This window comes from Encephalitozoon intestinalis (genome assembly GCF_000146465.1).
Source record: "Encephalitozoon intestinalis ATCC 50506 chromosome IX sequence".
NCBI lineage: Eukaryota > Fungi > Microsporidia > Unikaryonidae > Encephalitozoon > Encephalitozoon intestinalis.
This window is the reverse complement of record NC_014423.1, coordinates 20,424-46,739: the sequence shown is the minus strand read 5'-3', so window position 1 is coordinate 46,739 and position 26,316 is coordinate 20,424. Positions and strand designations below refer to the sequence as shown.

General features: G+C 39.2%; 20 protein-coding genes across 20 annotated transcripts; 9 read left to right on the top strand and 11 right to left on the bottom strand.

Moving 5' to 3' along the window:
- Positions 1-50: 50 nt before the first annotated feature.
- Positions 51-833, bottom strand: Eint_090330 (RING zinc finger domain-containing protein; the record flags this gene model as incomplete). The annotated part of the gene is made up of 1 exon (XM_003073477.1): positions 51-833. The coding sequence occupies one exon, from the start codon at positions 831-833 to the stop codon at positions 51-53; it is 783 nt and encodes a 260-aa protein (XP_003073523.1).
- A 51-nt stretch (positions 834-884) lies between these two features.
- On the bottom strand, positions 885-1,613 carry Eint_090320 (proteasome regulatory subunit alpha-3; the record flags this gene model as incomplete). The annotated part of the gene is made up of 1 exon (XM_003073476.1): positions 885-1,613. One exon carries the CDS (start codon positions 1,611-1,613, stop codon positions 885-887), a length of 729 nt encoding a protein of 242 aa, XP_003073522.1.
- A 261-nt stretch (positions 1,614-1,874) lies between these two features.
- Positions 1,875-3,176, top strand: Eint_090310 (uncharacterized protein; the record flags this gene model as incomplete). The annotated part of the gene is made up of 1 exon (XM_003073475.2): positions 1,875-3,176. One exon carries the CDS (start codon positions 1,875-1,877, stop codon positions 3,174-3,176), a length of 1,302 nt encoding a protein of 433 aa, XP_003073521.2.
- Positions 3,177-3,257: 81 nt separating this feature from the next.
- Positions 3,258-5,702, bottom strand: Eint_090300 (telomerase reverse transcriptase; the record flags this gene model as incomplete). The annotated part of the gene is made up of 1 exon (XM_003073474.1): positions 3,258-5,702. One exon carries the CDS (start codon positions 5,700-5,702, stop codon positions 3,258-3,260), a length of 2,445 nt encoding a protein of 814 aa, XP_003073520.1.
- Positions 5,703-5,875: 173 nt separating this feature from the next.
- Eint_090290 (RhoGAP domain-containing protein) lies at positions 5,876-6,910 on the top strand (the record flags this gene model as incomplete). The annotated part of the gene is made up of 1 exon (XM_003073473.1): positions 5,876-6,910. The coding sequence occupies one exon, from the start codon at positions 5,876-5,878 to the stop codon at positions 6,908-6,910; it is 1,035 nt and encodes a 344-aa protein (XP_003073519.1).
- Positions 6,911-7,017: 107 nt separating this feature from the next.
- Eint_090280 (Ca2+-binding actin-bundling protein fimbrin/plastin) lies at positions 7,018-8,718 on the top strand (the record flags this gene model as incomplete). The annotated part of the gene is made up of 1 exon (XM_003073472.1): positions 7,018-8,718. The coding sequence occupies one exon, from the start codon at positions 7,018-7,020 to the stop codon at positions 8,716-8,718; it is 1,701 nt and encodes a 566-aa protein (XP_003073518.1).
- A 5-nt stretch (positions 8,719-8,723) lies between these two features.
- On the bottom strand, positions 8,724-9,758 carry Eint_090270 (uncharacterized protein; the record flags this gene model as incomplete). The annotated part of the gene is made up of 1 exon (XM_003073471.1): positions 8,724-9,758. The coding sequence occupies one exon, from the start codon at positions 9,756-9,758 to the stop codon at positions 8,724-8,726; it is 1,035 nt and encodes a 344-aa protein (XP_003073517.1).
- A 91-nt stretch (positions 9,759-9,849) lies between these two features.
- Positions 9,850-10,137, bottom strand: Eint_090265 (uncharacterized protein; the record flags this gene model as incomplete). The annotated part of the gene is made up of 1 exon (XM_009163627.1): positions 9,850-10,137. One exon carries the CDS (start codon positions 10,135-10,137, stop codon positions 9,850-9,852), a length of 288 nt encoding a protein of 95 aa, XP_009161891.1.
- Positions 10,138-10,209: 72 nt separating this feature from the next.
- On the bottom strand, positions 10,210-11,127 carry Eint_090260 (TAF4 transcription initiation factor TFIID component; the record flags this gene model as incomplete). Its single annotated transcript, XM_003073470.1, has 1 exon — positions 10,210-11,127. One exon carries the CDS (start codon positions 11,125-11,127, stop codon positions 10,210-10,212), a length of 918 nt encoding a protein of 305 aa, XP_003073516.1.
- Positions 11,128-11,184: 57 nt separating this feature from the next.
- Positions 11,185-12,387, bottom strand: Eint_090250 (uncharacterized protein; the record flags this gene model as incomplete). Its single annotated transcript, XM_003073469.1, has 1 exon — positions 11,185-12,387. The coding sequence occupies one exon, from the start codon at positions 12,385-12,387 to the stop codon at positions 11,185-11,187; it is 1,203 nt and encodes a 400-aa protein (XP_003073515.1).
- A 35-nt stretch (positions 12,388-12,422) lies between these two features.
- Eint_090240 (uncharacterized protein) lies at positions 12,423-13,679 on the bottom strand (the record flags this gene model as incomplete). Its single annotated transcript, XM_003073468.1, has 1 exon — positions 12,423-13,679. The coding sequence occupies one exon, from the start codon at positions 13,677-13,679 to the stop codon at positions 12,423-12,425; it is 1,257 nt and encodes a 418-aa protein (XP_003073514.1).
- Positions 13,680-13,771: 92 nt separating this feature from the next.
- On the top strand, positions 13,772-14,590 carry Eint_090230 (uncharacterized protein; the record flags this gene model as incomplete). Its single annotated transcript, XM_003073467.1, has 1 exon — positions 13,772-14,590. One exon carries the CDS (start codon positions 13,772-13,774, stop codon positions 14,588-14,590), a length of 819 nt encoding a protein of 272 aa, XP_003073513.1.
- A 91-nt stretch (positions 14,591-14,681) lies between these two features.
- Positions 14,682-15,509, top strand: Eint_090220 (DHHC zinc finger domain-containing protein; the record flags this gene model as incomplete). Its single annotated transcript, XM_003073466.1, has 1 exon — positions 14,682-15,509. The coding sequence occupies one exon, from the start codon at positions 14,682-14,684 to the stop codon at positions 15,507-15,509; it is 828 nt and encodes a 275-aa protein (XP_003073512.1).
- Positions 15,510-15,532: 23 nt separating this feature from the next.
- Eint_090210 (uncharacterized protein) lies at positions 15,533-16,330 on the bottom strand (the record flags this gene model as incomplete). Its single annotated transcript, XM_003073465.1, has 1 exon — positions 15,533-16,330. One exon carries the CDS (start codon positions 16,328-16,330, stop codon positions 15,533-15,535), a length of 798 nt encoding a protein of 265 aa, XP_003073511.1.
- A 60-nt stretch (positions 16,331-16,390) lies between these two features.
- Positions 16,391-18,541, top strand: Eint_090200 (uncharacterized protein; the record flags this gene model as incomplete). The annotated part of the gene is made up of 1 exon (XM_003073464.1): positions 16,391-18,541. One exon carries the CDS (start codon positions 16,391-16,393, stop codon positions 18,539-18,541), a length of 2,151 nt encoding a protein of 716 aa, XP_003073510.1.
- A 23-nt stretch (positions 18,542-18,564) lies between these two features.
- Eint_090190 (leucine-rich repeat-containing protein) lies at positions 18,565-19,764 on the bottom strand (the record flags this gene model as incomplete). The annotated part of the gene is made up of 1 exon (XM_003073463.1): positions 18,565-19,764. The coding sequence occupies one exon, from the start codon at positions 19,762-19,764 to the stop codon at positions 18,565-18,567; it is 1,200 nt and encodes a 399-aa protein (XP_003073509.1).
- A 251-nt stretch (positions 19,765-20,015) lies between these two features.
- Positions 20,016-21,278, top strand: Eint_090180 (uncharacterized protein; the record flags this gene model as incomplete). Its single annotated transcript, XM_003073462.1, has 1 exon — positions 20,016-21,278. The coding sequence occupies one exon, from the start codon at positions 20,016-20,018 to the stop codon at positions 21,276-21,278; it is 1,263 nt and encodes a 420-aa protein (XP_003073508.1).
- A 115-nt stretch (positions 21,279-21,393) lies between these two features.
- Eint_090170 (uncharacterized protein) lies at positions 21,394-22,863 on the bottom strand (the record flags this gene model as incomplete). Its single annotated transcript, XM_003073461.1, has 1 exon — positions 21,394-22,863. One exon carries the CDS (start codon positions 22,861-22,863, stop codon positions 21,394-21,396), a length of 1,470 nt encoding a protein of 489 aa, XP_003073507.1.
- Positions 22,864-23,026: 163 nt separating this feature from the next.
- Positions 23,027-23,623, top strand: Eint_090160 (GTP-binding protein; the record flags this gene model as incomplete). Its single annotated transcript, XM_003073460.1, has 1 exon — positions 23,027-23,623. The coding sequence occupies one exon, from the start codon at positions 23,027-23,029 to the stop codon at positions 23,621-23,623; it is 597 nt and encodes a 198-aa protein (XP_003073506.1).
- A 124-nt stretch (positions 23,624-23,747) lies between these two features.
- On the top strand, positions 23,748-26,291 carry Eint_090150 (uncharacterized protein; the record flags this gene model as incomplete). The annotated part of the gene is made up of 1 exon (XM_003073459.1): positions 23,748-26,291. The coding sequence occupies one exon, from the start codon at positions 23,748-23,750 to the stop codon at positions 26,289-26,291; it is 2,544 nt and encodes an 847-aa protein (XP_003073505.1).
- Between the last annotated feature and the right edge of the window lie 25 nt (positions 26,292-26,316).

Here is a 26,316-nt window from a genome sequence, read left to right as displayed (position 1 = left end):
TTGCCTTTCTTTAGAATATTTATATGGTGTTTTAATTGTTTAGCATATTCTTATCTTCTTTGTTCTATAGCTTTCTCAACTTCAACTTTCATGGCTATGTCTTGCGTGAAGTTTTCAACAACTTTCGAGCACACATAGCATTTTCTATCGATCCCTACGCATTGATCACAGAATGTGTGTCCGCAGTTTGTTCTCATCGGATTTACAAGTAAACAGTGACACAAAGGACATTTCAGTCTGTCTGGAATCTCAACTGTCATTTTAGTCCTTTGCTTGTACTTCTTCCATTCTTGAACCTGAGGCTGAGCTTTAACGTATCCTCCTTCCGGAGTAACTAACATGGCAGCATTTGTTGGGACACTTTCTCCAGATACAGGGACAAGAAAGTCTTTGGGAATCCCCGAAGGCTTCCGGATTCTCAGAATGTCAAATGCCTTATCTTGATTTGTGTGGCAGTTCTGAATATAATGTCCTTTTTGCCCGCACCGGAAGCACACATAGCTTTCAGGAACAGTCTTTCCATGTCTTTGTGTATTGTGGTGATGGGTCTGGGACTCAAGCCTCTTCTCTTTGACATTGTATCCTCCTTTTGACATCCACAAGGGAATCCTGTTTACTATCACATGGCTATTCATCGAAATGATCTGATATTCGTCATTTATTTCTTCATCCGTTTCTCCATCGAAAAATAGTAGGTCGAAATCCTTCGAGACCATCTTTCTTTGGTTGATTATCTCGTACTTGAGTTCCCACAAAGGTAGTCCAGTTCCTTGGAATACAATCCGTGAAAAGTTTTTATTCGAGCGAAATCGGTAGTTTATTACAGATGTCATAAAGGGTGCAGTAGACCAAGGGATTTATTGCAGAACAAGAGGGGCCTTTCCCTAGTCTTCATCAACACTCATGTGCTTATGCTTGTCAACAAATATTTGTATCTCATTACTTTCAAGTTTTCTTAGCTTTCCCCCTGTCTCTGTAGATACAATTCCAACTTCAATATCGAACTCCTTGTCTTTGGAAGGATCATGTGCCATATACAGCACTTTCACCCCTGTGTCCACCATCTCCTCAATCGTCATATTGTCGATGTCTAGCTTCTCAAGCTCTGTCTTGATTCTTCTCGTTCCTTTTCCTATGCATGCTGCCTTGTAGGAGAGTGTTTTTCCAGAGCAATCGGTATGCAGTAATGAAAACCTTCCTTCCTTGTATACACTTGCCAGGCTATTTACCCCCAAAACCCTGAGATTAATGCTTCTAGTGAAATAATGGAATATATCATTCAGATAGACCTTCATAATCTCCGGAGTGGGGTCCTCGTTGAAGTTTTCCTTGTGATGGAATACATGATCTTTAACTGCACACCCGACATAAAACACATCTGGAGTCAATCCTGTGGATACAACTGCAACAGAATTTCCTGCTCTTTTTATCCTTTCATCAGATTCAAGCACATAGAGGGGAGAAATCCGAGGCTTTTCTGCCAATAGAACTATTCCATTCCTACTTTTTATTCCGATACATGTATCGCCTGAATCTGCAGCCTTTTGTGCATAGGAAAGTTGATCAATTTGGCCTGTTGTTGTGTAGATAGTGCAGAAATCCAAATTAGACATCCTGGGGTGAGCCTGGGTGTATTTTAATCCTTTATGTTTTAATCGGCTTAGTTTCTCTGATAAACATTACATTTGGAGAGCAGGAAATAAAGAGCATCTAGCCGGATGAAAGATCAAAATGCCAGGTTCTATTTCTTTCAAGAAAAGTAAATGTTTACAAGAAAAGAAGGTCCGATGGAATAACAAATCTAATTTTAAACACATTTTAAATTACCTTTATAATAAAAATGAACAAAATAATTTTAATCACAGCCGTAACGGATGGAAGACGGGATCGCATGCTTAGAAGTTAATTTTGATGATGAGATCGATGTAGGAATGCCCGTGAACTATATTTACACTAGCGCACGAAAGTATGTACAAAAATGCATCAGCAGCTATGAAGATCATGAAGAGAAAGCTAGGGAGAAGTACACTATGGAGGACGAGAACAACTATAAAAGACGAGCAGGGCATGACACAATGGCCAGAATGAACATAGAGAGGATTCTTTTTGTAAAAACTAATGGATGGGAGAGAAAGATTAGAATCAACTACAATATCTTTAAGAGTTCCCTTCATTTTGTCATGGGGTTTTCTGACTTCTTAAAGGAGCTTGCAATCTTATCGGAAGGATTGATGGTCCAAATAGATGGTGTGGATAAAAGCCTTTTTCTCGGCTTTCTTCTGGACAGCTTCAATTTATTTGGGGATGTTGAGGAGATGATTGATGGATTTAGGCCTGTTAGACTCACTCCGGTTCAGAGATCAGGACTTACTAGCCAGGAAATGCTGAGAACATTGTTTTTGCTACAGAATCCCGATGACAGAATGAGGCTGTTTTTGTCGTTCAATGTGTTTGCAATATCGATTTACCATGGAGATAGATATATAGGATATCTTCTTGATGGGCTGTATAGAAAAATAGTTGCAAAGATCCTTTTTGAAAAAAAGGATTTCGATGGGTGTTTACTTGAGGGGGGTTATAGAGATTCTCTTCATAGTGGAGTAAGATTGGATATGAAAAGGTACATGGGGGCAAAATCGTTACTCAATGCTCTTTATCTTCTGTTTGATATCTTCAATGTTGATGATATTTCTCTTAGAAACATTTTACATATTGTTCTAATGTTTATGTCTAAGGAGAAAGGGACAGGCCTTGTAAACTTTCTGGGCCTGAATGACTTGTTTATATGTGCTGTAAGATCAATATGTGGAGATTCTGTTCCATCGCACCTGCTAATGATGGCCTGCAGAGACAAGTTGAACATGAAATACAAGGTTGGAGCAATGAAACTGTCAATTGACTATGTCTACAATTGGATTTACAAGCCTCATCTTACCATCATGATGCCTAGATGGTTTTTGCACTCAAGAGATGGGAGAAGAGGCGTTCCTGTGCTGGGAAGGCCTATTGAAACAGTATCGAATAAAATCACCATGGAACTAACTAGCGACGACAAGGAGCATAGCAATGCCCGAGGTCCAGCTTATTCGCCCCTTAGTAGAAGGCTAAGCGGTGGCTTGAGAGACAAAAGTCCCGAAAGGTTCCGAAGTAAGCAGAGATTAGACTTTGAGAGCTAAATGTTTTAGAGTTCTTGAATGAAGCTTAGAAGATTCACATTAAAACGTTTACTTAGGTAAAGAGTCTTATTCCCCGGTTGACTAAGCACTTATCACTTTGCTAATGCCACTCTTCTTGAAGGCCTTAGAGGCTATGTCCTCTATCTTCTTCTTTGTTATGGAGATTCCATTCTTCCTACAGACCTTAAAGGCAAAATGTTTTGAACATTCAAGAATCCTTTGAGCAAAAGAACAATTGATAAAATCCATCCTTTTGAGAAGAAGGCACGCCTTCTTCCCACAGAACAGAAACGTATCATATAAGTTTTCATATGCTTTTTTGTTGTTTGGGTCTATGTAAATTCTGGACATTCGATTCCGTAGCAACTTTCTCATCCTCAACTCCAAAGCCTTTCCAGGCCTAGTCGAGCTATGAGCGGTAGAAAAGGGAAGATATGGATCCATAGTGCACGACTTAATTGAAAACTTATTGGGATATATCTTTGTTCCACACCACTTTATGGGCTTGTCGGTTATTTTCATCTTGTTCTTATGTTCGGAGAGTTCGGAGATGTTGGATGTATTTTTAAAATACTCTTCCAAACCAAAGTTTGATTCTATCTTCTCCTTACTAAAATTAACCCCCAGGTGCGAGATGGACTGAGACACTTCCAGAAACTTCATTATTTCGTCTAAGGATGGAGATACCACAAGAAAGTCGTCGGCATACCTTGTAAGAATGCCTTCTTTGAAGACCTTGTCAAAATAAAGGTCATCGATCCTCTTGTAGTAGAGGCTGCATAAAAGAGTAGATGCCACACACCCTTGGGCAAGCCCGGTCTTCTGAATAAAGAACTTTCCTTTGTATCTTACATAGTTTCTTTTGATAATGTTTATCATGGTTCCCTCAATTTCTTCTCTGCTCAAAATCCTTTGGTTCGAATTTTCCTTAACTATTCTATTTCCAAAGACACTAGACTCCATAGTCAATCTATCGATGGCTTCTGTAACATCAGTTGTTTTGCATACGTATCTGTTCTTTAGTTCCCCGTTTGCCTCCCCTAGTGTAGAAAAGCTTCTTGTGCAATACCGGCTTTTACTAAGTAGTCTCTTCACTAGGTTCACAACTTCATCCTGAGGAATGTTATCAAAGCAACCAGAAAGATCTACCTTTAGGATATACAAAGGTTTTGTGGACTTTATCAAGTAAGGAATAAGTTTTTCGTACATTCCCGAATGGTTTAGAATCGAATTTCCAAGCATTCCACGAGTCTCCTCTCTTAAAACACAGAATTCAGGATATATATTCCTGTTGATCGACGGTCTCCCATTTCTAATTCTGGACATATTCGAAATAACCCTGGCTCCACTCATCTTTGGAATGCATCTTAGCTCCGAATAAGGATATGTCTTGTTCTCTTCAACCTGCTCAAACCTTTTCAAGAACCTTTCGATATAAATATCGGAAAAATGCTGCCAGATAGGTCTTGGGAAGTAGTGAACCTTAAACTTTGAAAAGGAAGTTTCTGTGGAATGGAAATGCCTTGAAATTATTGGTATCATCAGCTTTTCCATCACATAGACAAGAAATCTTGAGGATATCTTGGACCTGAAAATAAATTCACTTCTTCTACATCGATAGGCCCGGAAGAACTTGAATCGAGAGATTCTAAAGTACTTTGCTATCTCATTTTTGCTGACTGTTTCATAGCGGTTCCTATGGACCAACAAAGAGAGCTTGGATTTCAGTATTCTGAATGCATGGGAGTCAAAGGCATCTTTAAGCAGTTTCTTTGAAATGAGGAACAAAAAGTTCACTAACTTAGACTGCTTGACACTACACTCCAAAATATTACCCTTTCCCTCGAGAGTCAACTCGTCCTTAAAAAAGGACCTGAACATAGAGTGAATGGGAATCTTTTTCCATCTTTTTTCTATACTCTCTAGTATATCTCTGGTGTCTCTCTGTATTGTCTTATATTTTTCCGAATTGTGAGCTTCAAAAACATATTCAAAAGCGGAAAGTGAAGAAAAGCTTATTTTCTGGTTATGTTTGTAAAAGATTACACTCCTATTTATAGCGTTGCTCCCCCTTTCAATGGCCATCTTGCTGAGGCTTTTGAAGTCTCCTGCTAGAAAGATATAACTACCATTTAACATTTGAATCACAAGACATTCCGTGAGGATGAAAAAAGCTAGCTCGTCGCCAATCGACTTCATCAAATGGCTCCACTCGTGTGACCTAAGTATCTTTGAAGAGGCGCTGGGTGAGTAGCATAAAATTCTAAAGTCTGAATCGTGAGGCCCAGAACTCCACCTTTTGTATCCCGCACATAGATGGTTTTCCTTGTCTCTTGACAAAAGCATTCTGATAGCCTTTGATATAAGTTCTATTTCCTTCAATTTGCAGTCAAACGAGGAAATTGAAGGCTTTCTATCTGCCTTGATATACACCCTATCTACTATGTTTGGAAGATCTGGAATATCGTAGGCTGCTAAAAACTTTCTAAGAGATGAAAACCCAAAGTTTTTTAGGAGTTTTGGCATCTGTCGGGATTTAGAAATTTTCATTCATTTCTTTAAACCTGAAACGGGCTCCTGGTAGATACTACGGTGGCGGGATTCATTAATGTATTACCTCAACCAGGTCTTTTTATGAATTATAGATCTTATTACCATGACTATATCCGTCACATTATGAAGGTTGATAAACAAACCCCATGATGTTAAGAGATTTTCCAAAGAAAAGAAAGATCTTCAACATAGCCGAGATGAAGGAAATAGAAGAAACATATTCAAGGACAGATGAGTCACTACCTGAATCAAGAGTTTCATCTTCGACATGTTCTCAAGAGTGCAGTCCTCAGGTCATACTTCAGCCCATTTCGGAGAACGATCGTATCCTAGGAAAATCATTGAAAGATAATTCTTTTCCAGGATCGATTCGAAGCTTCAATGCACGGCTATATGAAGATCTTTTCAGTTCAACAACCATCCAGGGGAGAAGGAAGTCTTCTATTTTTCCGTTTATTGGAGTTGAAGGAGAGTCCCGGGAATTTAGATATGATCTTCTATCCACTGCACAGAAAATCGAGCTTAACAGGTTCTGTTGCAATGCATTTAGAAAAAGAACAACAAATACACTTTTTGCTTGGATGAATTGCTTTCAAAAAAAGAGAAGGATAGGACATTGTCGGCAGATCAATCCAATGGTCTTTGACGTCATTGAGTCGCTAAAGAGAAGAGCAATATCCACCAAGTTTATCTTTAGGTATGAGCCAGACAAGCTAAGTGCTGCAAAAATAGCAAGGCAGTTACATGAAAACAAATGCACAGACATTGAAAGTATAGATGTTCTAGTGCTGGCAAATGCTCTTAAAAACTATATAAGAGAGCATCTGGATGGTCTAGTTCCCATAGAAGCTTTTGAGAGGATTAGATCCTGTATCATCTCAAATGACCGGCATGCAAGAGAAGCACTATTTTCATACATGCCATTTATATTTACCGATACAGAAAGGAAATTGCTTGTTTCACTCTTTGAACTTCTTAGCATGATTGACAGGAACTCTGGAGTGACAGAAATGAACATTGATTCGTTGTTGGGATTGTTCAGTCTGGTTCTGCATCCCCAAGCGGCTTTTACAACACTAGACGATTTAGAGTATGTCAAAACCATCACAAGAGAGTTATACCGGCTGGATTTCGAGACCATACCGCAGGCTGTGGTTGTCCATGAGCTTATTTTTGTGTAGTCTTTGCTGTCATAACTAAAATATGTGACTTGTTTTCTTTTGTTAATTTTATGCTTGACTGCCTAGACTCACAATACTTTTATAATTGGAAAAGAGGGTTATCCCAGATGACGCAGCAAGAGGAGAAAGAATGGCAAGAAGTCCAAAAGAAAACGTTTACGAAGTGGGTGAATGAGAAGTTGGTGAAGGGAGGGCATAAGGAGATCGGAGATATATTTGAAGATCTTTGCGACGGAGTGAAGCTTGCACATTTGTTGACGGCTTTGCAGAAGGATGTGGTTGAATACAACCCGGCCCCATGCACAAGAATCCAAAAAATGGAAAACGTAGAGAGGATTCTGTCCTTTATAAAAGGAAAGAAAGTCAAGCTCATAAACATAGGGCCAGCTGATATTGTTGATGGAAACCCAAAGCTTATATTAGGACTTGTGTGGTCTTTGATCTTAAGGCTATCTATTGCAGAGATTACAGAGGCAGGGGAACTTTCTATAAGAAACGAATTGCTTAGATGGTGCAAGGAAGTGACCAATGGATACAAAAATGTAAATGTAGTTGATTTTTCTCGAAGCTGGCAGGATGGGCTTGCATTCAATGCAATTATCCATAGGTTCCGGCCAGACCTTGTTCCAAACTTTCATGAGCTTAAGCCTTCAAAAAAGGCCTATAACTTAAGCCAAGCGTTTAGGATTGCAGAGAAGTCTCTAAACATCAAGAAGCTGCTGGATGTAGAAGATATTGCAGAGGTATCGATTCCCGACGAAAAGAGTATTATGACATATGTATCTGGATACTACAGAAAATTCAAGGAGTATGAGAAGGAAAAGCTTGCTTTGAACAGAGTTAAGGGGGTTTTGGAAGCTGTGGACTGGTCGATACAAGCCCGAAACCTTTATGAGGTTAAAGCAAGAAGCTTAAGGTCCTTGATACAAGACTTGAGTAATCAGAAAAAAGAGGTATGCAAGATGATAAGAAGCCTCAACAAGGCATTTGAACTAATGCTTGAAACAAACTCCAAGGCAATGCATGAGTCTACCGAGATTCATTCTCTTTTTGGAAGTATAAACGCAATCCATGACCTCTACAGAATAAAAAGATATTTCCCACCGGAGGACGTGTCTCTCGATAAGCTTGAGTTCCCTTCCTTGCATCCGGAGAGCATTGCGAACAGCATTGAAATCAAGAAGTTGTTTGATCCTTCCTTCCAATCCGAGTTTGATGCTCTAAATAGAATATTTGAATTTTTCAAGCATGTATTTGCCAAAGGAGAAAACATGAAGGAACAGATGCAAGGTACTTCTGAGCTTAAGAGCAGACTTATGGAGATGACCTTTACACATCCCTTGACAAAGACTCAGAAGGAGGGATTTAAGAATATTGCTGCAAAGAAACTTGAAACCTTGGAAAAGATTCTGAGCAAAAGAGAGAAAGAGGACAAGATTCTTGAAAGTGCCACTGCTCTGTTCAACAAGGCAGTGAAGAAAAATGAATGTGGAATAAGTCCAATGGATCTTTGCTGGTGTTTGAGCCAGTTAGGTCTTTCGGTGGATGAGGGAATGGTTCCTTTTGGGAATCCCGAGGGCAGAATATCCTTAGAAGATTATCTTTTAATAGTTAAGGAAATGCACAATACCCTGTTTGATTCTGTAGAACTTAAAAAGGCTTTTGAAATGTTCAGCGTGGACGACATCTTGGACCTTAAATCCCTTAACATTGAAGGTAAGGATCTTAGGAATCTCTATGATTCCAATGGAGAGGAGGAGCCGTCCTTAAGCGTGAGCAAGTTTTTCGAGAACTTCATCGAAAATTAAAACAGCTACTTTACCTTGTGGATCTTACTTCTTGTAGGCTTCTGAAGCCCGAACTCTTCATAAAGAGGAGCTGGATACTCTATGTCGACAAAGTACACTATCCCGTTGAATCTTCGATGATAAGCTGGTATTGACCCAAAACAAAGACCTATTTTTGTTTCTTTCTCCTCGGAGTTGTGCCCTGGCATGTCCAAATAGATCGATCCTCTTATGTTGTTCCTGGCCCAGGCGGGAACTAAAGATTTATTGCAAGAATAAATGTGTATGCTTGGCTCCGGGGCAGGTCTGTTGGTAATAACTCCTCCCGAGTTTAGATAGGACTGTCTATACCTTGTGTTCCTCAAGAGATTTTCATTGCATATTATAGAAGACATCTTCCCTGTGTGTAGAAGTAGCCTTCCAAGTATAAACCCTATACTTGAAAAGACATCGTCACCTGCCACAAACACCTCCACCCTTAGACTTGAATTATTGAAGTATGTAGAGAATATTCTGTATGTTTGACGTGCAGCAATAGAACAGAACTCTTCTTCAAGAGGCCCAAAGTAGCTAAATGCCCTTCCCATCATTCGGTAGTAGTCTTCTTCTGAGGTTTCCAGATTATAACCATCTCTTCTTCTGTCGCTTCCAACTTTACTAGAGGATCGAACATTATCATCATTCTCATAGCTTGTTCTGCTTTCGTCTGTTTGGCCGCTTTTAGATTTCTCAGATACCAGGTCAAGGTTCTCCTTTCTCGAAGAATAGCCTACCAAGTGCTTTCCAGAAACGACTTTTCCTGCCATTCCTTTACTATCTACATCGATAGATGGCGTGTTTTCAAGCCTTTTTTCCTCTTTGGAGTTATGTCCTACAGAAAGATTTGGAGAAGATTCCTCGGCAATCTCCAGCCTTTGAATGTCTTCGATAAGAACATCCTTCATTTCATTCATGTCTTCAATAATCAGCTTCCCTGAATTCTCATCAACGGCACGAAGCATCCCGCTTATTACTCCTTTGGACGTCTCAAATAACAGCCTTATTCCAATGTAGTCTTCCATATGCAGGCTTAGGTTAAGGGCTTTAATCCATCCAAATATCAAAAACGTAAGTAAAAAGGTATTTACTATTATCAAGCGAATAGAACCCTTTCTACAGGATATCATTCATGGATTGATAATATCCCGTCAAATGCTTTCTAACCCCGTCGGGAATCGCATTCCAAGCATCCTCAAAAAGAATCCTATGGTTTTCTAATCTTTGTAGGAGCTCATTCTTGCCATGTTCAAGATCCCTATCCAAGTCCATGTTGTGCCTCTCTAGAATCTCTATAAACACATCAAACTCATCCTTGCTCAATCTTTTCATGACCTTCTCAATCTCCTTGCTAGATAGGACAGAGATCTGGGCTTCAAACTTTTCGAGGCTCTCTTTGTCCATTCTTCGCTGTTTTTAGATCCCCACCATAATTAAGTATAAAACAAAGAACAGACGTGGAAATCAAAAATATCCCTATCTGAAATAATGTTGGATAGTAAAAATAGATTTGTTATATCGCCTATCTCTTTCCAATACATATAAAAAGTCCTTCATCGTTATGGTTCTGTTTACAACTTTCCTCTCCAATGCTTTTTCATCAAACGGCGAGTAGATCGAATTGAAGGTTGTACTCTCTTCATTCACCCGGACGTCTTCTGCACTCATCCAAGACTTTTGTTGGATTCCAAGAGCCGCCAGTGCAACCGTATTACTCAACCTTTTCTTAATCACCAGATCCTCTCTTTCCTGAATCGTTTTTTTAACCTTCTTCCTTCCTTCCTCCTCTCCCTTTCGAATGGTAAACTTTTCAAGTTCTGCCTTTTCTATCTGTTCGAGGCACCATAGCTGTCTGCTAAGGTCGTTATTTATCCTTATTATAAATTCAGACAGGTTGTACTCAACCCTCCATTTGCTAGATTCCTCCATCTTCTCCACAATATCAAGTATCTTCCTCTTAACAACTTGAAAAAGAAGAAAAAACGACTCTTCACTAATCCCTACTCTTCTTGAGTTTCCAATCCTAGCTACAAACTCTCTGAATAGAGGTATATTTAGCAGACTTCCTATCTGATTGTTTAGATCCTCTTCTTCGTATTCTCCAAAGTTGATGTTTGTCTCTGTCTCTCTGACAATATGCTCCGCTTCTTCTTTCAAATCTACTCCGGAGTACTGTATAATATCTTGAAGATGCTCTGTCTTCATTTCTTCTTGCTGTTCCTTGTTAGGCGTGTTGTTTGAAAACAGACTTTCAAACTGATCTTTGGTTAGTGCTTCTTTACAAACTCCAAAAAACTGGGACGCGGATATTTCCTTCCTCACAGCACTGAAGTACGCTGTTTCTATGATCTTCTTCTTTTCCTGAGGAAGCCGTTCAAAGGCCTCTTTGTTCATCTTCTAAGGGTACAAAATTTCGCACTTCTGTGTCACTCCAAAAACTTTATTTCCACATTAATACAATAGGAGATTTTTCAAATATTCTCCATCGACATGGTTTATCCTCTCCACCTGTGATTCATACCACACATTGGCTCTCTGGGGATCGATTTGCTTAATAAATAGATAGATGGTTATGGATAGGTCCGAGGCATCATTCATAAACTCTTTGAGTTTTTCAAATACAAGCTCTACACTTTCAATGGCTCCAAATACTCTCATCGCATTCAATGCTACAGTAGACATGTAGATAGCACACAGGGGATCGCGAGTTTCCCTCAGCCTCGGGTAGAGCACTGTGCATATGAACTCGTTATATGCATAGTCCCAGTCCATATAATGGCATAGGGCCCTTACAGAATACATACTTGGAAATATCATCGGATTGAAAGCTCCATTCTCGAAGACATCGAAACTTACAACTAGGTTGGCACATATGTCCTTCAAGGACTTTTCTTTCGGATGGAGTTCGAAATTACTGACTATCTTGTTATAATAGCTTACAATATGGGGATGATTTTTATGTATATCGCTATCAACCATGCATTGGTGAAGCAGGATTTCCTTTATGGTCTCCCCTAACACGTCGTTACGGATTCCCTGGTTGTTGAATAAGGCGGAAATAATGAACGGTATCCTTGAAAAGTCATCAATGAAAAGGATGATGTCATGAGCAGTCACCAGCTTATGCTGATACTCAAGGTCTCCCGAAATCAGATTGAGTGTTGAACAGATAGTGTTGAGGTCGTATGTATTTAGATTCACCATAATGTGTCTTGAAATCTTGTCAATCTGCTGCTTAACATTTGTATGGAATGATTTCTTCATCTTCACATCCACTCTACTATTTAATGAAAAGCTGTGCGATTCTTTGGAGTAAGATATAAGAGCCTCAATTGTAAATGTATCTTTGAATTGTTTGGGAACCTTATCCCGTCTAAACAAGTCCTCAATCTCCTCCTCAAAAGACAGACCATCCTTTCGGTCCTTTTTACCTTCTTCTTTTCTAAATTCAAGGCGTACCATATCCTGGGAAATTTCCTTTCTAGGATTACATTCCTCCTGCTCCTTGCAACATTTCTCCAAAGCTATACTCGTATCGCTTCCTGCCATTTTTTTCATACGAGCCACAAGAGCGTCGATTATTATCTGCTGGTTTTCTATCTTTTCCTCCAACTCGGATATTCTTAGAAGTGCTTGTTCCAAGCTTTTAGCCATTATTTCTGGGATGTCTAAATCATTCTTCAAAAATTTCAAAACATCTCAGACTTGAAGTCCATATTTCGAACTCCAAGAATAAAGAAGTCTAATGATAAACCTAACATATGGTCGAGAGCCTTATATCCTTCGTCTTCACCATCTCCATTGAGCCCTATGTATTTCCACCTCTGGTTTACCGAGGCCCAAGATACTTCCAGCATTTCTTTAATTTCCTCTCTAACAACTTTTGATGCACGACCTGTGTTTACCTCCCATTGGAGGACCGGCTTTGATTCCCCAGATTCCGTGCGCTTTAATACCACAAACCCTTTTGAATGAAGCATAATCAGTGATTTCTTGACCATATAAGAAGGAATAAGAGATTTGATTACAATATCTTTATCCTCCAGTGTTTTGTACTCTAGCATCATATTGAAAATCCTCTGTCCTTCCTTACTGTTTTCTGATAGAATCCGGTTTAAGATGTCAACCACAAGAATTTCTTTTACACTATCTTCATCCTTGAAATAAGTCTCAGAGCAGTCCAAGCTCTTTTGAAGCAGCCCACAGTTACTAAAGTATTTGATGCATGAAGTAATGTCCCCCCGAGAAATACTCGTCTCCTCTTCAAAACTGCCAATTATGGAGTCGATCGAGACTAGATTGCACTTGAGAATCGACCTGTAGATCTTTTCAGCCTTAGATAGATATCTCTTCCTAACAAAGGATAAGAGCATGTTATTTATCAATATGCTATCGAGAAGGCCAAAATCAACAATATAAAACCTTTGGATTTCTTCTGTCTTTCGATTTTTTCTTTCCGTTTTTTCCTCTTCCTTCTCCATTCTAGCTCTTCTCATCCATTCTGTCGGATCTCTTGCCCCAGCAACTAGTAGACTTGCTTCCTTTCTTCCTATTGGGATTATCATTCCAGCATCGATAATCTCCCTTATTTTTTCCTCTAAGAAGATATCCGCCTTAGAAAAGCCATCTATCAGAACCTCCATGAACTTCTCTGCAGCATCTGCTCCAAACATATCCTCGATGAGATTACAATAAATTCCAAAATACATCCTCCTGTATACCATATCTACATCCAACACATAATGGACTTTCTTTTCGTACTGAAAGTATCTCACAAGTCTACGTTGTATCATCAAGGAAAGGCCATGCATGACCTGAGAGTATGTTAGAGATGTATTTTGAACTATGTATTCTATTGTACTTCCGTTTCTTTTCCCTAGAAAAAAACCTATCTTCTGTGGAATATTCCCATAATCTTCCAGTATCCCTCCTACTAATCCCGGCATGTCTTTGGACTTGGCAAAAATTTTCAATAAAGCAGGAATGTAAGATACAGGTCGTCTCCACATCAAATGGAAAATATAGGCCTGACAGAGACATGGAAGGAACTTGGAATCATAATGTAAAAGATGAAGATGGAGGAAAACTTAATAGAAGTAGCGGGATAGATGAGAAAATAGACATCCTATCCAAGGTAAGCGACAATCCGTTCGATGTTTTATCTCGGTCATTGTACAAAAAGATCAAGATAAGCAATGAGGAATGCCCAGTTGGAGATAATCGAATGGAAGATGCTATCTTTGAAGAACTTCTTGTAAGAAACAAGGAAAAGCCTAAAGTTGAGGATGAAAAGATTCTTTATGGAATATTCACTTCCATGGTCCTGATGGCAGACATAGAAATCCAAGCACAGGAGCAGAAGATGTACAAATTTCCTTTTGAACTTGAGACAAAGAATGATGGATCTCCACTCTTTAGGAGAATGTATTCGGAATATCTCATAGCAATTAAGTCAGCGTTCAGGGAATACAAAAAGAACAACACTAAGTTTTGTGTGAAACTCAAAAACAACTTTCTGTTGTTTGATTCGTGTCTAAAAGCCACTGCTGGGCTGAAAAAAGAGCTAATCAGAAATGAGATTGTGTTTGAAGAAGAAGGATCATTCTTGATCATTAAAGGGCTGGAAATAGCCTTGGTGTTTGACTATATAGTCAACATCCCCATATCTTCATCTTTCTGTATACCTTTCATTCTTTCCCAAAATCCATTTGAAAACGGAATCTTGTTTTCTGTGAAGCTCCAGAAAAAACGGGCCATAAGAGAAGGAAAAAGAATCCTCTATTCTTACGAACTTCTCGGTCCATTTTGGGCCGACGATTACAAAGACCTTATTCCTTTCTGCACCAAGATAACCTAAATTCCAGGGATCAAACGCTTTTTGATGTAGGTTTCATCCCGTTTTTTGCCAAACCTACCTGCTCAAAAACACAAATAAATAAACCCTTGGAATGGGTAAAATAAGGCCGAATTTTAGAATGACACTACTAATTTCTTCACTTGCATTCACATACATCGCTCCATTGTCCGAAATTATCCTCCCGGCTCACTTCACATTTAAGGGGACTTATGTTGTGCTTCTTCTACTCTCAAGTACTTTATCGGCCATCTATCTAATGCTTTCGATACTTTACAGAGGCCATGTTGAGAGCAACTCAGAAGCCATTAACCTCATAGACCACGATGAAATCAAGAGGTTCTGTAAGAAATGCAGAAATCATAAGCCGGAAAGAGCTCATCATTGCTCCTCTTGTGGACATTGCATAAAGAAAATGGACCACCACTGCTTTTGGATCAATAACTGTGTGAATTATGATAACCAAGGTCATTTTATAAGGTTCTTGTTCTTTACAGCCTTAGCAAACTGGCTCATATTTCTCTACATGTCTATAGAATTCATTGCAGTTCTACTTTTCAACAAACCCCTTCGGCATAGAAGGGATTACTACATTCTGGTGATATCTGGAATATCATCCCTTGTGTTCCTTGTAATGACATCTTTTTTCTTCTATCTGCAGTTGAGGCTTGCCTTGATGAATATGACTTTCATTGAAGAGATGAAACAAGAGGACATGAACAAAATCCAAGGTTTAACCACCCTCCGGTCTCCTTATGATAGAGGCATTATAAACAACCTTATAGATACTTTGGGTCCTCCCTATGCCCTTTTTCTCATAGGCCCCTTTGGAGATGGAATGACATTCGCCAAAAGGCACCCCATCGAGCATTGGAAGCTTCAATATGATTACCATTGCATCGAAGATCTTATAGTGATTTGATCTCAAGAAGTATTACGGCATTTTCAAGTATATATGTCGTATATAATATTAAAATCTGTTCTGTCATGGGAGGAGATTTTCATTTCTTGGCATTCCCTGAGGTACTTTGAATATATTTCCATTCTTGAGGCTTTTTTGTTCTTGGAGATAAGCGATGTGATAATACTGTGGTGCACATTATTGGGCTTTGAATCTAGGTTTTCCTTTTCAAGAGGTATATCCTCCAGATCTATTTCCAACGAACCTCCTTCCATGATTTTTCTTCCCACAATTTCCTGTACATATCTAAAGAGTTGTCTGAGGTCTCCTGACGGCCCAATTCTTTTTGATACAATCTTTATAGCTATAGGACTCAGAATGGCTTCCGCAGATTCCTTTAAAGTCTTTTGGGCCAGAATCTTCTCCATATCGGAGGAGGAATATGGCCTAAAAAATAAGACATCCCCAGACATCCTCAGGTCATTAGATATAGTTATTAGCTTCTGACGAGACCGTAGGTAGTGCATGGCTTGCATACACTCATTTCTTCTTTCGTTGTAATACTTGTCAAACTCATCTATAACCACCACTGGAGAGTTGCTGTTCTTTATCTTTGAAAAAATATCACTCTCGCTGTAATAGTTTAGGTAAAGGAAAGAGCCCTCTATGGTATTGACAGTAACGTGTGTTTTTCCGGTTCCAGGATTTCCACAGATATGGAGAACCGGCCTCTTGGAATGCAGAAATGATTTGATGGCAAGTGTTTCCTCCTCCCTAAGATATATGGTCCTTGAGCAAAAAAAGGAGTCATAGAGTCTTTTCAAGCCTCTGGAATTTGGCATTCTACCTAGATTAGGGTTAAATGGCCCGATAAATGATCTGGATAGCTTCATCAGCCCCAGATGGAAAATCTGAAGAGAACAAAAAGAACGGAAACACAAAATAAGACATTTAGAATGTACCTGAAGCTAAAGGAGATGCCTCAAGGGTCTTGTGTCGATGAAGACGTTCTGCAGCATCTGGTGAGAAATATGGAGCTGAGAAAAGAGGTTTTAGACACATTGCTTGGCGTGATTGAAGTTCTGAGGATAAATGCCCCAAGATGCTTTTTGAGTAAAGAGGAAAAACGTAGGTTCTTCAAGTTGCTTATAGAAGTGCTTCCAAAGGAAAAAATAAACCTGGAAACTTTCATCACATACAGAATCCCCAGTCTTCTGACGGATAAAGACTTGATTTCCAAGCTAAGTGGATTGATAGGTGTAGTCAGTGGAACTGCAAAGAAGTATTTGAAAGAGATTATTATCATACTGATAGAAGAAGGGACTGAAGACACAACAAGAGAAGTAATCCGTTCTGTGCTTCTCCATATACCAAAGGATCCAGAAATTAGTAGTATAATTGAGGTTACGAAAGAGATATCGATGCCGGCTGTTGCTCTAATTATGGAAAACTTTGAAGATAAAGTTTATGCAGATGTATATTCAAACCTTAGCTTTAGGGAGCACTTGTGTGTAAGGAACATAAGGGGACAAGGGAAGTTGAAGTATTTAACTGCAGCAATGACGGAGGAGAACTTTGAGAAGCTTTGTAACTTTTACATTGGAGATAAAGACAAGAGAGTAATTAAGATTTTAGCCGAAAATTGCAGTCCAAAACACGATGAAATATTTCATAAAATCCTTTCTAATTGTAACGAAGATATCCGTGCAACGTTACTAGAGAAAACAAGCTTTAAAGATATTATCGAATACTCTTTGGATATCTATGAGAGAATTCTTGACACAAGTCACAAAGTCAGGGCCGTAGCCTTCAATATATTTAGGTCTGGAATGGATCTTTGCAGAAATTTGTTGTTGGAAATTGTAGAAAGCTCCGAGGAAAATCAAAAGAATTACACAAAGGCTGGTAGTGAAAGAGAGTGCCTGCTAAGATTAATAGAGTTTATTCTCAGGGGAGTTTTTACCAGCCAAAGAAAGGAATATATTGATCTCCTAAACGAATTTGATCTACCCTGGGAGTTCTATTTTCGTATCAAATCTTTTAAAGGAACAGATGTCTTTTTGGAGCAGAGCTTGGAGAAGATAAAAAAAGAGAAGGGGGAACCTCCTGAGTGTAGAGAGAAGAGAAGGTTCTATCTAAAATATTTTTTCTGCGGAGAACTTTCCAAGCAAAAAATCAACGAGCTTATAAGGACGGATATCCAATCAGCTTTGGTATATCTTCAAGGAAAAGATATAAAAGAATACAGAGACTTATTGGTTGGGAGAGCATTAGCTAACAACAGTACAGAGGAAGTGTTAATGATAGTAGATATGATAAAGGCCCATCTGAAAGACCAAGTCTGGCCATCATGCCCGAAATCCGATGCAGAGCTTCTGGTGTATGCACATTCCAAGCATTCATCAATTTTTGTTAGACAGGTCTTAGACTTTGATGTCACCTTTCCGATGCTTTATTTCCTCTCTTACATGAGGATACCAGTAGATGTGCTTCTTCCCTTACTTTTGAAATACAAGGGCAGCAGCAAGGAACACGTTGAAATTCAGCTCGGATACAATGATAAAAGACTATTACAGGAGTTTATTGAATACTTCATGGAGATAAGCCTGGACGAAGACTCCAAGATAAAGCTTGTAAGGAGTAGGACATTCGTTGGATCGATGATATACTTTGTCAACACCGGATATGTGAACATAAAGAACATAGACTTCTTTATCTCCTCTATCTACTTCATATGCACGAGTTCTAATAATGAGGCCAAAGTCAAGCACATCTACGAAATCTATTCAATGAAGGTGGACCAAGGCACATTCAATAGATTCTACACAGTATGTTTGAAGCTCAAGGGCATGTCTTTGAATAAAGAACCTTATGAAATAGATGATGGAACGGTGTTGATTAAAAGAAATGACAGAATTCTATTTCTCATATGTGAAACTGTCCTTGGAGTACGAGAAGGAAATGTAGTTGATGAAAAGTTCAATCTCCAGGCATTTTTTCATCCGATCTCAGAGAATGTGCAAAGCATGATTTCTTCAGGACGAGTAGTATAATTGGGATAAAATGCATTAAATCTTTATTTATATTCGTTTTTGTAGCAACCATAAGAGCATAACATCTTTTCAACAACAAATGTACTTCCATCCCCAACCGAGCTGAGGCTATATCCCAGATGAGGTTGGGTAGTAAACAGCTTACTGCAAGCATCGCAGCTCTTTACATTTGGGTACCTCTTCCTTATCCAGCTTTCGCATTTGTACTGCATATTTAGGCATTTGTTGTAGCAGAGCTCCGTTAAGGCCGGGCTGGGTGCTGGCTTGCTCTCATGATAAACAAATGGGTTTTCCCCCACTCTTATTACTGTTACATTTGAAAAGGTTTTGAAGAATTTCAAAGGGATACAGCTAAGAAGATTGTCACTCACATCGATTATTGAGACTGAAGATACACGGCTTCTGAATGTGCTTGGGTCTATCTTTGAAATCTTGTTTGATTTTAGATTTAGATATCTTAGAGTTGGAATACCTATCACATGCCCAGGGAATTCAATGATGTTGTTGTCGCTGAAGTCCAGTTTTTCGATGCTGCTGAGACGGGATATACTTTGGTTTATGTGGGTCAGCTGGTTCTTAAAGACCGGGAGTATCCTCAACTTCCTCAGGTTACTCATGTCAGGTAGCTCGGTGAGGCAGTTTGCGCCAAGACCAAGTTCCTCCAATTGTACCAAGTTGTTGATTCCGTCAGGAAGCTTCTGCAGTTTATTGTTGGACAGATTCAGCCAGTTTAGGTTTTTCAGCTCACAGAATTCGTCGGGAAGTGAGGAAATCTCATTATTGGATAAATCTATTTTGATTAGGTTGATGAGAAACCTGATGTCTTTGGGAATTGTTCTGATTTTGTTTGAAAAAAAGCCAAACTTCCGGAGATTGGTCATTTTGAATATACATCTGGGAATTTCGGAGAAGTTGTTCTCGCTCAGCCCAAGCCCAGATACTCTTTTTAGATTTGACATTTCGTCGGGCAATGACCTGAGTCGGTTTCTAGTAAGGTCGATCCATGTGAGTCCCACAAGAGACCCAATTCCAGGGTGTATTTCTTCAATTCTGTTGTCGTTTAGAGCAAGCCTGCTTAAGGTCTTGAGCTCCTTTATACTTTCCGGCACCTCTCTTATCTTGTTATCGGAAAGGATGAGCCAATTTATAGGGGTAGTGTATGCTGTCTTTGGTATTTCATGGTACCCTTGCTTGGAATAATCCGCACTGGTAACCTCGGTCATTATTTGCACTGTTTCAATCTCTTTTTATTTTTTCAATATCAAGGATTGTTTCAAGTTAGCAAATAAAGGCCTTTTTTTCCTTGTACAAGTAGCGGTTCCTGAGTTCCCTTCGGAGAAATGTATCCCGGAGAGATAAAGCATACAATTGCTGAAACTTGTTTCCAAGTGGAAGTCTGTTTGAAAGCCAGAAACCTATTGTGTCAAAGAACATCAAACAACACAACGTTAAATTTGAGAGACCACAGTAAGCTATGGGAAACACCCAGAGTAGTATGAATAGGGATCCGGTTATTGCTCGATCTAATCCAAGTGCGCCTGGTGTTTTGAGACTGTACAATCTTGAAGATCATGTTTTCCCGTACAAAGTGGCGAAGTCAGTAGAAAGTTATCCAAGCGTTCATTTAGCTACTTCTCTCAGTAGCTTTGAGAGACTTGTCTCGAGACATCTTCCTTTATCACCTAGGTTGGAGGAAATAACAGGAAAAGAAATGGATATATATCATAACGTTGTTAACAAAGAGGAGACAGCCTGGGAGATATTGACGAGTGGAGAAAGAGTAACTAATATACGCCATAATTCTAAAGAAGATAGAAGTCAGGTATACATGTGCAGACAATTTGTTGTGGAGATAACGGAGGGTATAGGAGAGATCCGAGACTTAAAAATCTTGCAAGCTTGTTGCAACTACTTAACAAGGCTTCCACAGCACATAGGCTGCTTGACGAATCTTAAGGTTTTAGTCCTTTCAAAGAACAGGATACAGAAACTACCCGAAGAAATCGGACTACTGAAGAACCTTAGAGAGCTTAATCTGTCCCAGAACCTTCTTTCCTCTCTTCCCAAGGGAATTTCTGCACTAAAAGCTCTCAATGCACTTCATATAGATAATAACCTATTTGTTGTTCTTCCCTCGGTTATAGGGAGACTTTATGGACTAAAGTACTTGAATGTCTCCAACAACAAAATTCAGAATATCCCACTGGAAATTTTGAAGCTTCCATTTCTAATAGAGTTGGCTGCCACATCCTGCAACTTTACACCTGAAGAAACTGTAGAGTACATAGGACATGTCACACTCAAGGAAACTTGCTCAAGGCATTTGGTAAGAAACAATCTGAATGTTCGAAGGAGTATCGACAAGCCACTGATAAGGTATCTCCTGTCTGTAGAGGAGTGTTCGTTTTGTGGAGGTCCTCTTTTTGAAAACTACTATCTTCACAGGAGCATGCAAACTTTTGATTCAGAGAGATTTCCAATAGTCTATAAGCTGTGTGTTAAACACTATGTAAGACATGAAGACAGAATAACAACTCTGTTCCTCGGCCCATTGAAAACTTATCCTCAGAGACTTATAAAGTCAAACATGCCGTTAGTCAGTGAGTTGTTCAACCACTTTGGATACAATGACGAACAGAAAAGGATTTTTAACCAAGGATGGAGTAGTGAGGAGACAGATCAAATGCCTCTTATTTGCCTTTCGAAGTATGCTGGAATGTATATCGAAAAGAATTAGAGGTTTTCCAGGATGGAAAAAAGGAAATGGATTAGTTCGAAAAACACTTGGCTTAATCTGATGCATAATAAATTGAATTTGTATTTATTTCTTAGGAGGTTTTGACCTTGGATAATCACCATGGATCATCCCATCCGTCTTCTGGGCTTTTCCATTCCTTATGGTCCTGGCTCAGCTCATTTTCTGACTTTTCCGATGGAGTCTCTACCTTTCCGGAAGGAATTGTTCCTTGGCCTTCTGGAGATCTTGGCTTAAAGATGTTTTTGATATTTCCAATCTTCCACTCCTTGTCCACTATTTCAGTTTTGTGTTCCTTGAGATGCTCAAGGACTTTTTCTATGAGGGAAAAAACTGCAGGCTGTGCATGTCTGTTTGATAGATATCCACAGAGAAGAGGTAGAAGCTCTGTAGTCATCTTGAAGTTATCAAAGGTCTCATAGAAGATTTCCATTGCAGCAAGGACCTTTACTTTTGATTTTGATTGGATAAGGTACTTACAGAGAATTCTATATACAACATCAGTTTTCTTGAAAACAGGTCTTACATCGCAAAGAAACTTGAGAACCAACTGCATCCCCTGGTCATCCAAGATGTATCCATGCATTGTTTCCAATATTTCAGATTGCTGCTTCTTAGATATCATGTTTATGTTTTCCTTTATAAACACAATTGTTTCTTCTCTCAGCTCCTTATCTTTACATTTGATGCCAAGGGACAGACTTTTTATTATTGGGTCTAAAGAAACGATTCTACTGATGTACTTATCAGAGTTTCTAAGAAGGTAGAGTCTGATACCCGTGTCCAATATGGAAAACAATGGAGGTAAAAACTCCTCCATGTCTGAGACTCCAAAACCCAGGACAAAATCAACAGCTAGTATTTTGAAGTCCTTCTGAGTGCTAGAGTTTATATCTCCAAGAATCATCCATGATATCCTTCTCTTATGGATGTCTACAAATTCATTTTTGCTCTTTCTGGCCTTTGAAATGAAATCTAGTTTCTGCTCTGTAGTAAAAGACTTGTAACCAAAAAATGCGATATCCAGGTCTAAGAATATATCTGAGCAAAACCTCTCATCTCCGGCAACTTTAACAAGGGTGGTGTCAACATTTGTTAGCTCTTTCACAAGATTACTGAACATTATGTTGTCTTGGTCAAATACGCTACTGTTTCTGCTCTTTTCAAATCCGCCAAGAACTATCCCACCTTCCTCGTTAAAGAAAAGAGAATCCTTCACGATATTTCCGTGAACTACACCACATTGAGTGTGAAGGAACACTATTGCCTGTGCTATTTTAAAAGATATGTATTTGTTAAATTCCCTGGTTTCCTTTCTGAACACAGAGCAAAAAGGAAACAGCCTCTTTGTAATCAGATATCCTTTCTCCACATTCAGCTTATAAATTCCAACTATGTTATCATGCTTTATCTTCCTCAAGAATGAGTAGGCTACCGGTGGTTGTGTAAATGCAAGTTTTGTAGCTCTTTTGTTCTCAAAAGTAGTGTTGTACATTGTATATGCACTTGTGGTGTGGACTAACGTTTCATTCTTCGCTGCAATTGCAAGAAGCTTCTTCAGAAACATTGATGGGGTTGGGGATAGATCTTACAGCCATGGCTTAACAACAAACGAAAATATTAAAGTATCTATGTTTGTAATAGCATCCAAAGGGAAACCTCCAAACAAAGCAAAGGCTTTCTCACATTTGAGAGATATATAAAAATAAACAAAAAGGGCAGGGATCCAAATGAGATCAACCTATAAGATAGTATTTCTAGGAAGCTCCAACGTTGGAAAGACCACATTAATGTCCCAATATTTGCACCAGGAAGTACAAAGGTCATATGGCCCTACGATAGGACTGGACTTTGTTAGTACAACGATTGTGGTTAGTGGACATAGGGTTCGTCTCCAACTATGGGACACGGCAGGACAAGAAAGGTTCAACTCGATTATACCAAACTATACAAGAAACTCCTTCCTGGCCATTATCGTCTTTGATATGAAGGATAAGGCCTCTTTTGAGAGGATAGATCACTGGATTAATACACTTACAAAGGCAAATGACAATCCCGGAAGTAAGGTCAGGATTCTAATAGTGGGGAATAAGAAGGACCTTGCAGATGAGGAGACACAAGAATGGTATAAGGAGGTGGGAAGTAAAAAGGCGAAGAAGCATGGAGGGGAGTATGTTGAGACATGTGCTATGAAGCATGAGGGAATAGAGGATCTTGTTAAGGCTGTTGACAGGCTTATTGAAGAAGATTTGGAGGATCCTGCTGAGGATGAGAGTACAGTTAGGCTGGAGTCCATAAAGTATGTAAAGGGAAGAAGGTGTTGCTAGGAATAAAAAGGTCTCTAAATTATATCGTCGACAACAGCTTAGATACTAGAATTAAAGGTTTGTTTTGATATTCAAGGTTTTAGAGACCCAGTGGGCTTTTAAAAATGGGGTCTAATTTTAGTCCATGAAAAACAATGGATCTGAGAAGGATGAAGACGACTTTTGGAAGATCTTAAGCGAGAGCGATAGTGAATATGAGCAAGAAATAGGGCTGCTTTTTAGACCCAGGACGGAGGGAGTCAATCCAGAATCTAAAATTGAGGGGGAAGGTCAAAAGGTCGAAGCCTCCAATACATCGTCGGAAGAGCTGGAAAAGAATCCTGGAGAAATTCCATGGGCCGAGGAAGACATCTCTGATCGAAGTGGAAAGAAAGAAGAAGAGAAAAAGGATCCGGAAGAGACATCTAGCTGGGAAGCAAAGACTCAAGAGAAGTCTTTTTCTGGAGATAAACTAGAGAACAAAGAAGAGGTTATGGAGATGAAAGAAGTTCGGAATGAAAGCAAATTTTCGAGGCTAGAAGTAAGTACGAAGTCTGAGCCTGTAGCAGATTCGGAGGTAAAGATATCTTCTGTAGATGAAATGGATTTTCTTTGGGACGACGACGAGGAGTTCATACTTGAAGGGGTCTCTAATGTGAAGATAGAGAAGGAAGCCTCTAATGGCAAGGAAGACTTGCAAGACACCCCGCTTCAGGAAAAGCCTTGTATCGAGGAGGAAACTATCATAAAGGAGGAGGAGACACCCGAAAGTTGTGGGGAGTCTAAACAAATAGATTCCACAAACCTTTTTATTGGGTCTCCTACAGGATTGCAGAGCACTAAAATGGATCCCATGAAGCCTAAGCCATTGTCAAAGTTTGTGTGCGGAAACCTGATTACAGTTTTTATGTCTTCGCAGAAGAGATTCAACATACAAGGAGAGGCCATTCAAAGCTATATAAATGTTTCGGAATGGTATAGGCCTGACTACATCCTCCCTGATATCAAGCCTTCCAATTTTGTTTCAAGTCTTGAAAGAAATGGAGATGTCAAGTATATGCATGTCTATGAATTAGTTCAGCTTAAGACTATATCGATCGATAATATTTCCCGTATTGTTTCCGATACAAAACCTGTCTATTGTAGCAAAGATATCAATAGGTCTATTAGTGCTGAAAGTATGAATAAGCTCATAGAGCTCTGTATAGAAGACCCAGACAAAGCCTTTGAATATGCAATGGAAAATGAAATATGGGAAGTTGGTATTTTGTTGCCAAAGTGGTCAAAAGGTGTTGGAAATAAGTTTCTGGAGAAGTTTTGTAACAGCTCCTGTGTACAGCTGATATCTTTGGCACTTGGGTTCTCGAAATGTTCCTTTAAGCTTAACGGAAATTGGAAAGCATATATTAGAGAGGTTCTAAGTACCAAGAGCATCAATATTAATAATGACTTTATACTTCAAGTTTTCGATAGGAGTATTCCCGATGCACTATTTGTGATAATAGCATCTCACCTCCTTGGAATAGGAGACATAAACAAGTACTTATGGATGTTCAGCAAGAACTTTGAAGCCCTCAGGGTTCTTTGCTATGTAGAACATATTTTCGGCCACATAAAAGACCTTGATCTTCTCAAATATGAATTTGTTTCCGTAGGGATAGAATTCGATAGGCAAAAGGCAGAGGAATATTTTAAAGCAAATCGAAAGTGCTTTAGAAAGGAGCTTGGAAGCAGTCTTGAATCGGTATTTGACACCAGATGGTCTTTTGGTCTTAAGAGTGTTTTTGACTTTGGAATCAAAAAGATTCTTAATGTGGACAGTTTTGAAGACGATCTAGAGAAGAACGGGGTTTCTGCACCCAAAGAAACATCTTTGGGCCCCATTCCTTCTGAACCTTCCAGGAAGGATGAAAGTATTTCCGAAACGGCTTCATTTGATAAAAAGAACCGGGTAACGTGTATCGATAGCCATGAAACCAGTGTGAACACCAAAGAAGAAAGGGGAGTCCTGGAGAGTAGGGCGCCAGAGATAAAAGAAAACGATGGGGTATTAAACAGAGAAGAATGGATAAAGAAGAGTGATGCAAGAAAAAAAGATGGTATGTATAGACTTTCTCAGGAGGAGACTTTGTTGAAATATGACAATCAGGAGCTGGAGACAAGCGATAGAGAGTTATCTGTTAATAGTGCACCTTGCGAGATTAAGGAACGGAGTAATTTATACATGGATACAAAACAGTCAAAAAGCTTTGCAGATTTCTTTGAGAGCAATAAGAAAGAGGAAGAAATTAGAAGTGAAGATGACACAAGCTTATTTCTCTCCAAATTTATGGATGATGAGCTTCCTACCTCAGAAAGCAAGAAAAAAGAATCAAAGAAGAGTGGATCTTTCTTTGGATTCTTGAACATGTTCAAAAAAGAGACGGTTCATAAGGCCAACATCGATGTAGATGACGACTTCCGTTACGATCCAGTGGAGAAAAAATGGGTGGGAGGATCTTCAAATGAAGGAAAGAGCGGAGATAGCCCTGCCGTAAAACCTCGAGAAATACCAAAGCCCAAGATTGGAGTAGGAAGACCAGCCAAAAACGAATTAGATACGAATGTTACATCGATGTATGCAAATAGAAAGAGTGCAGGGAATAAGAGAATTCCTGGAGTTCTGGGTAAAAAGAATAATGAGAATTAAATATGTATGGTCTTTTAGATTGTGA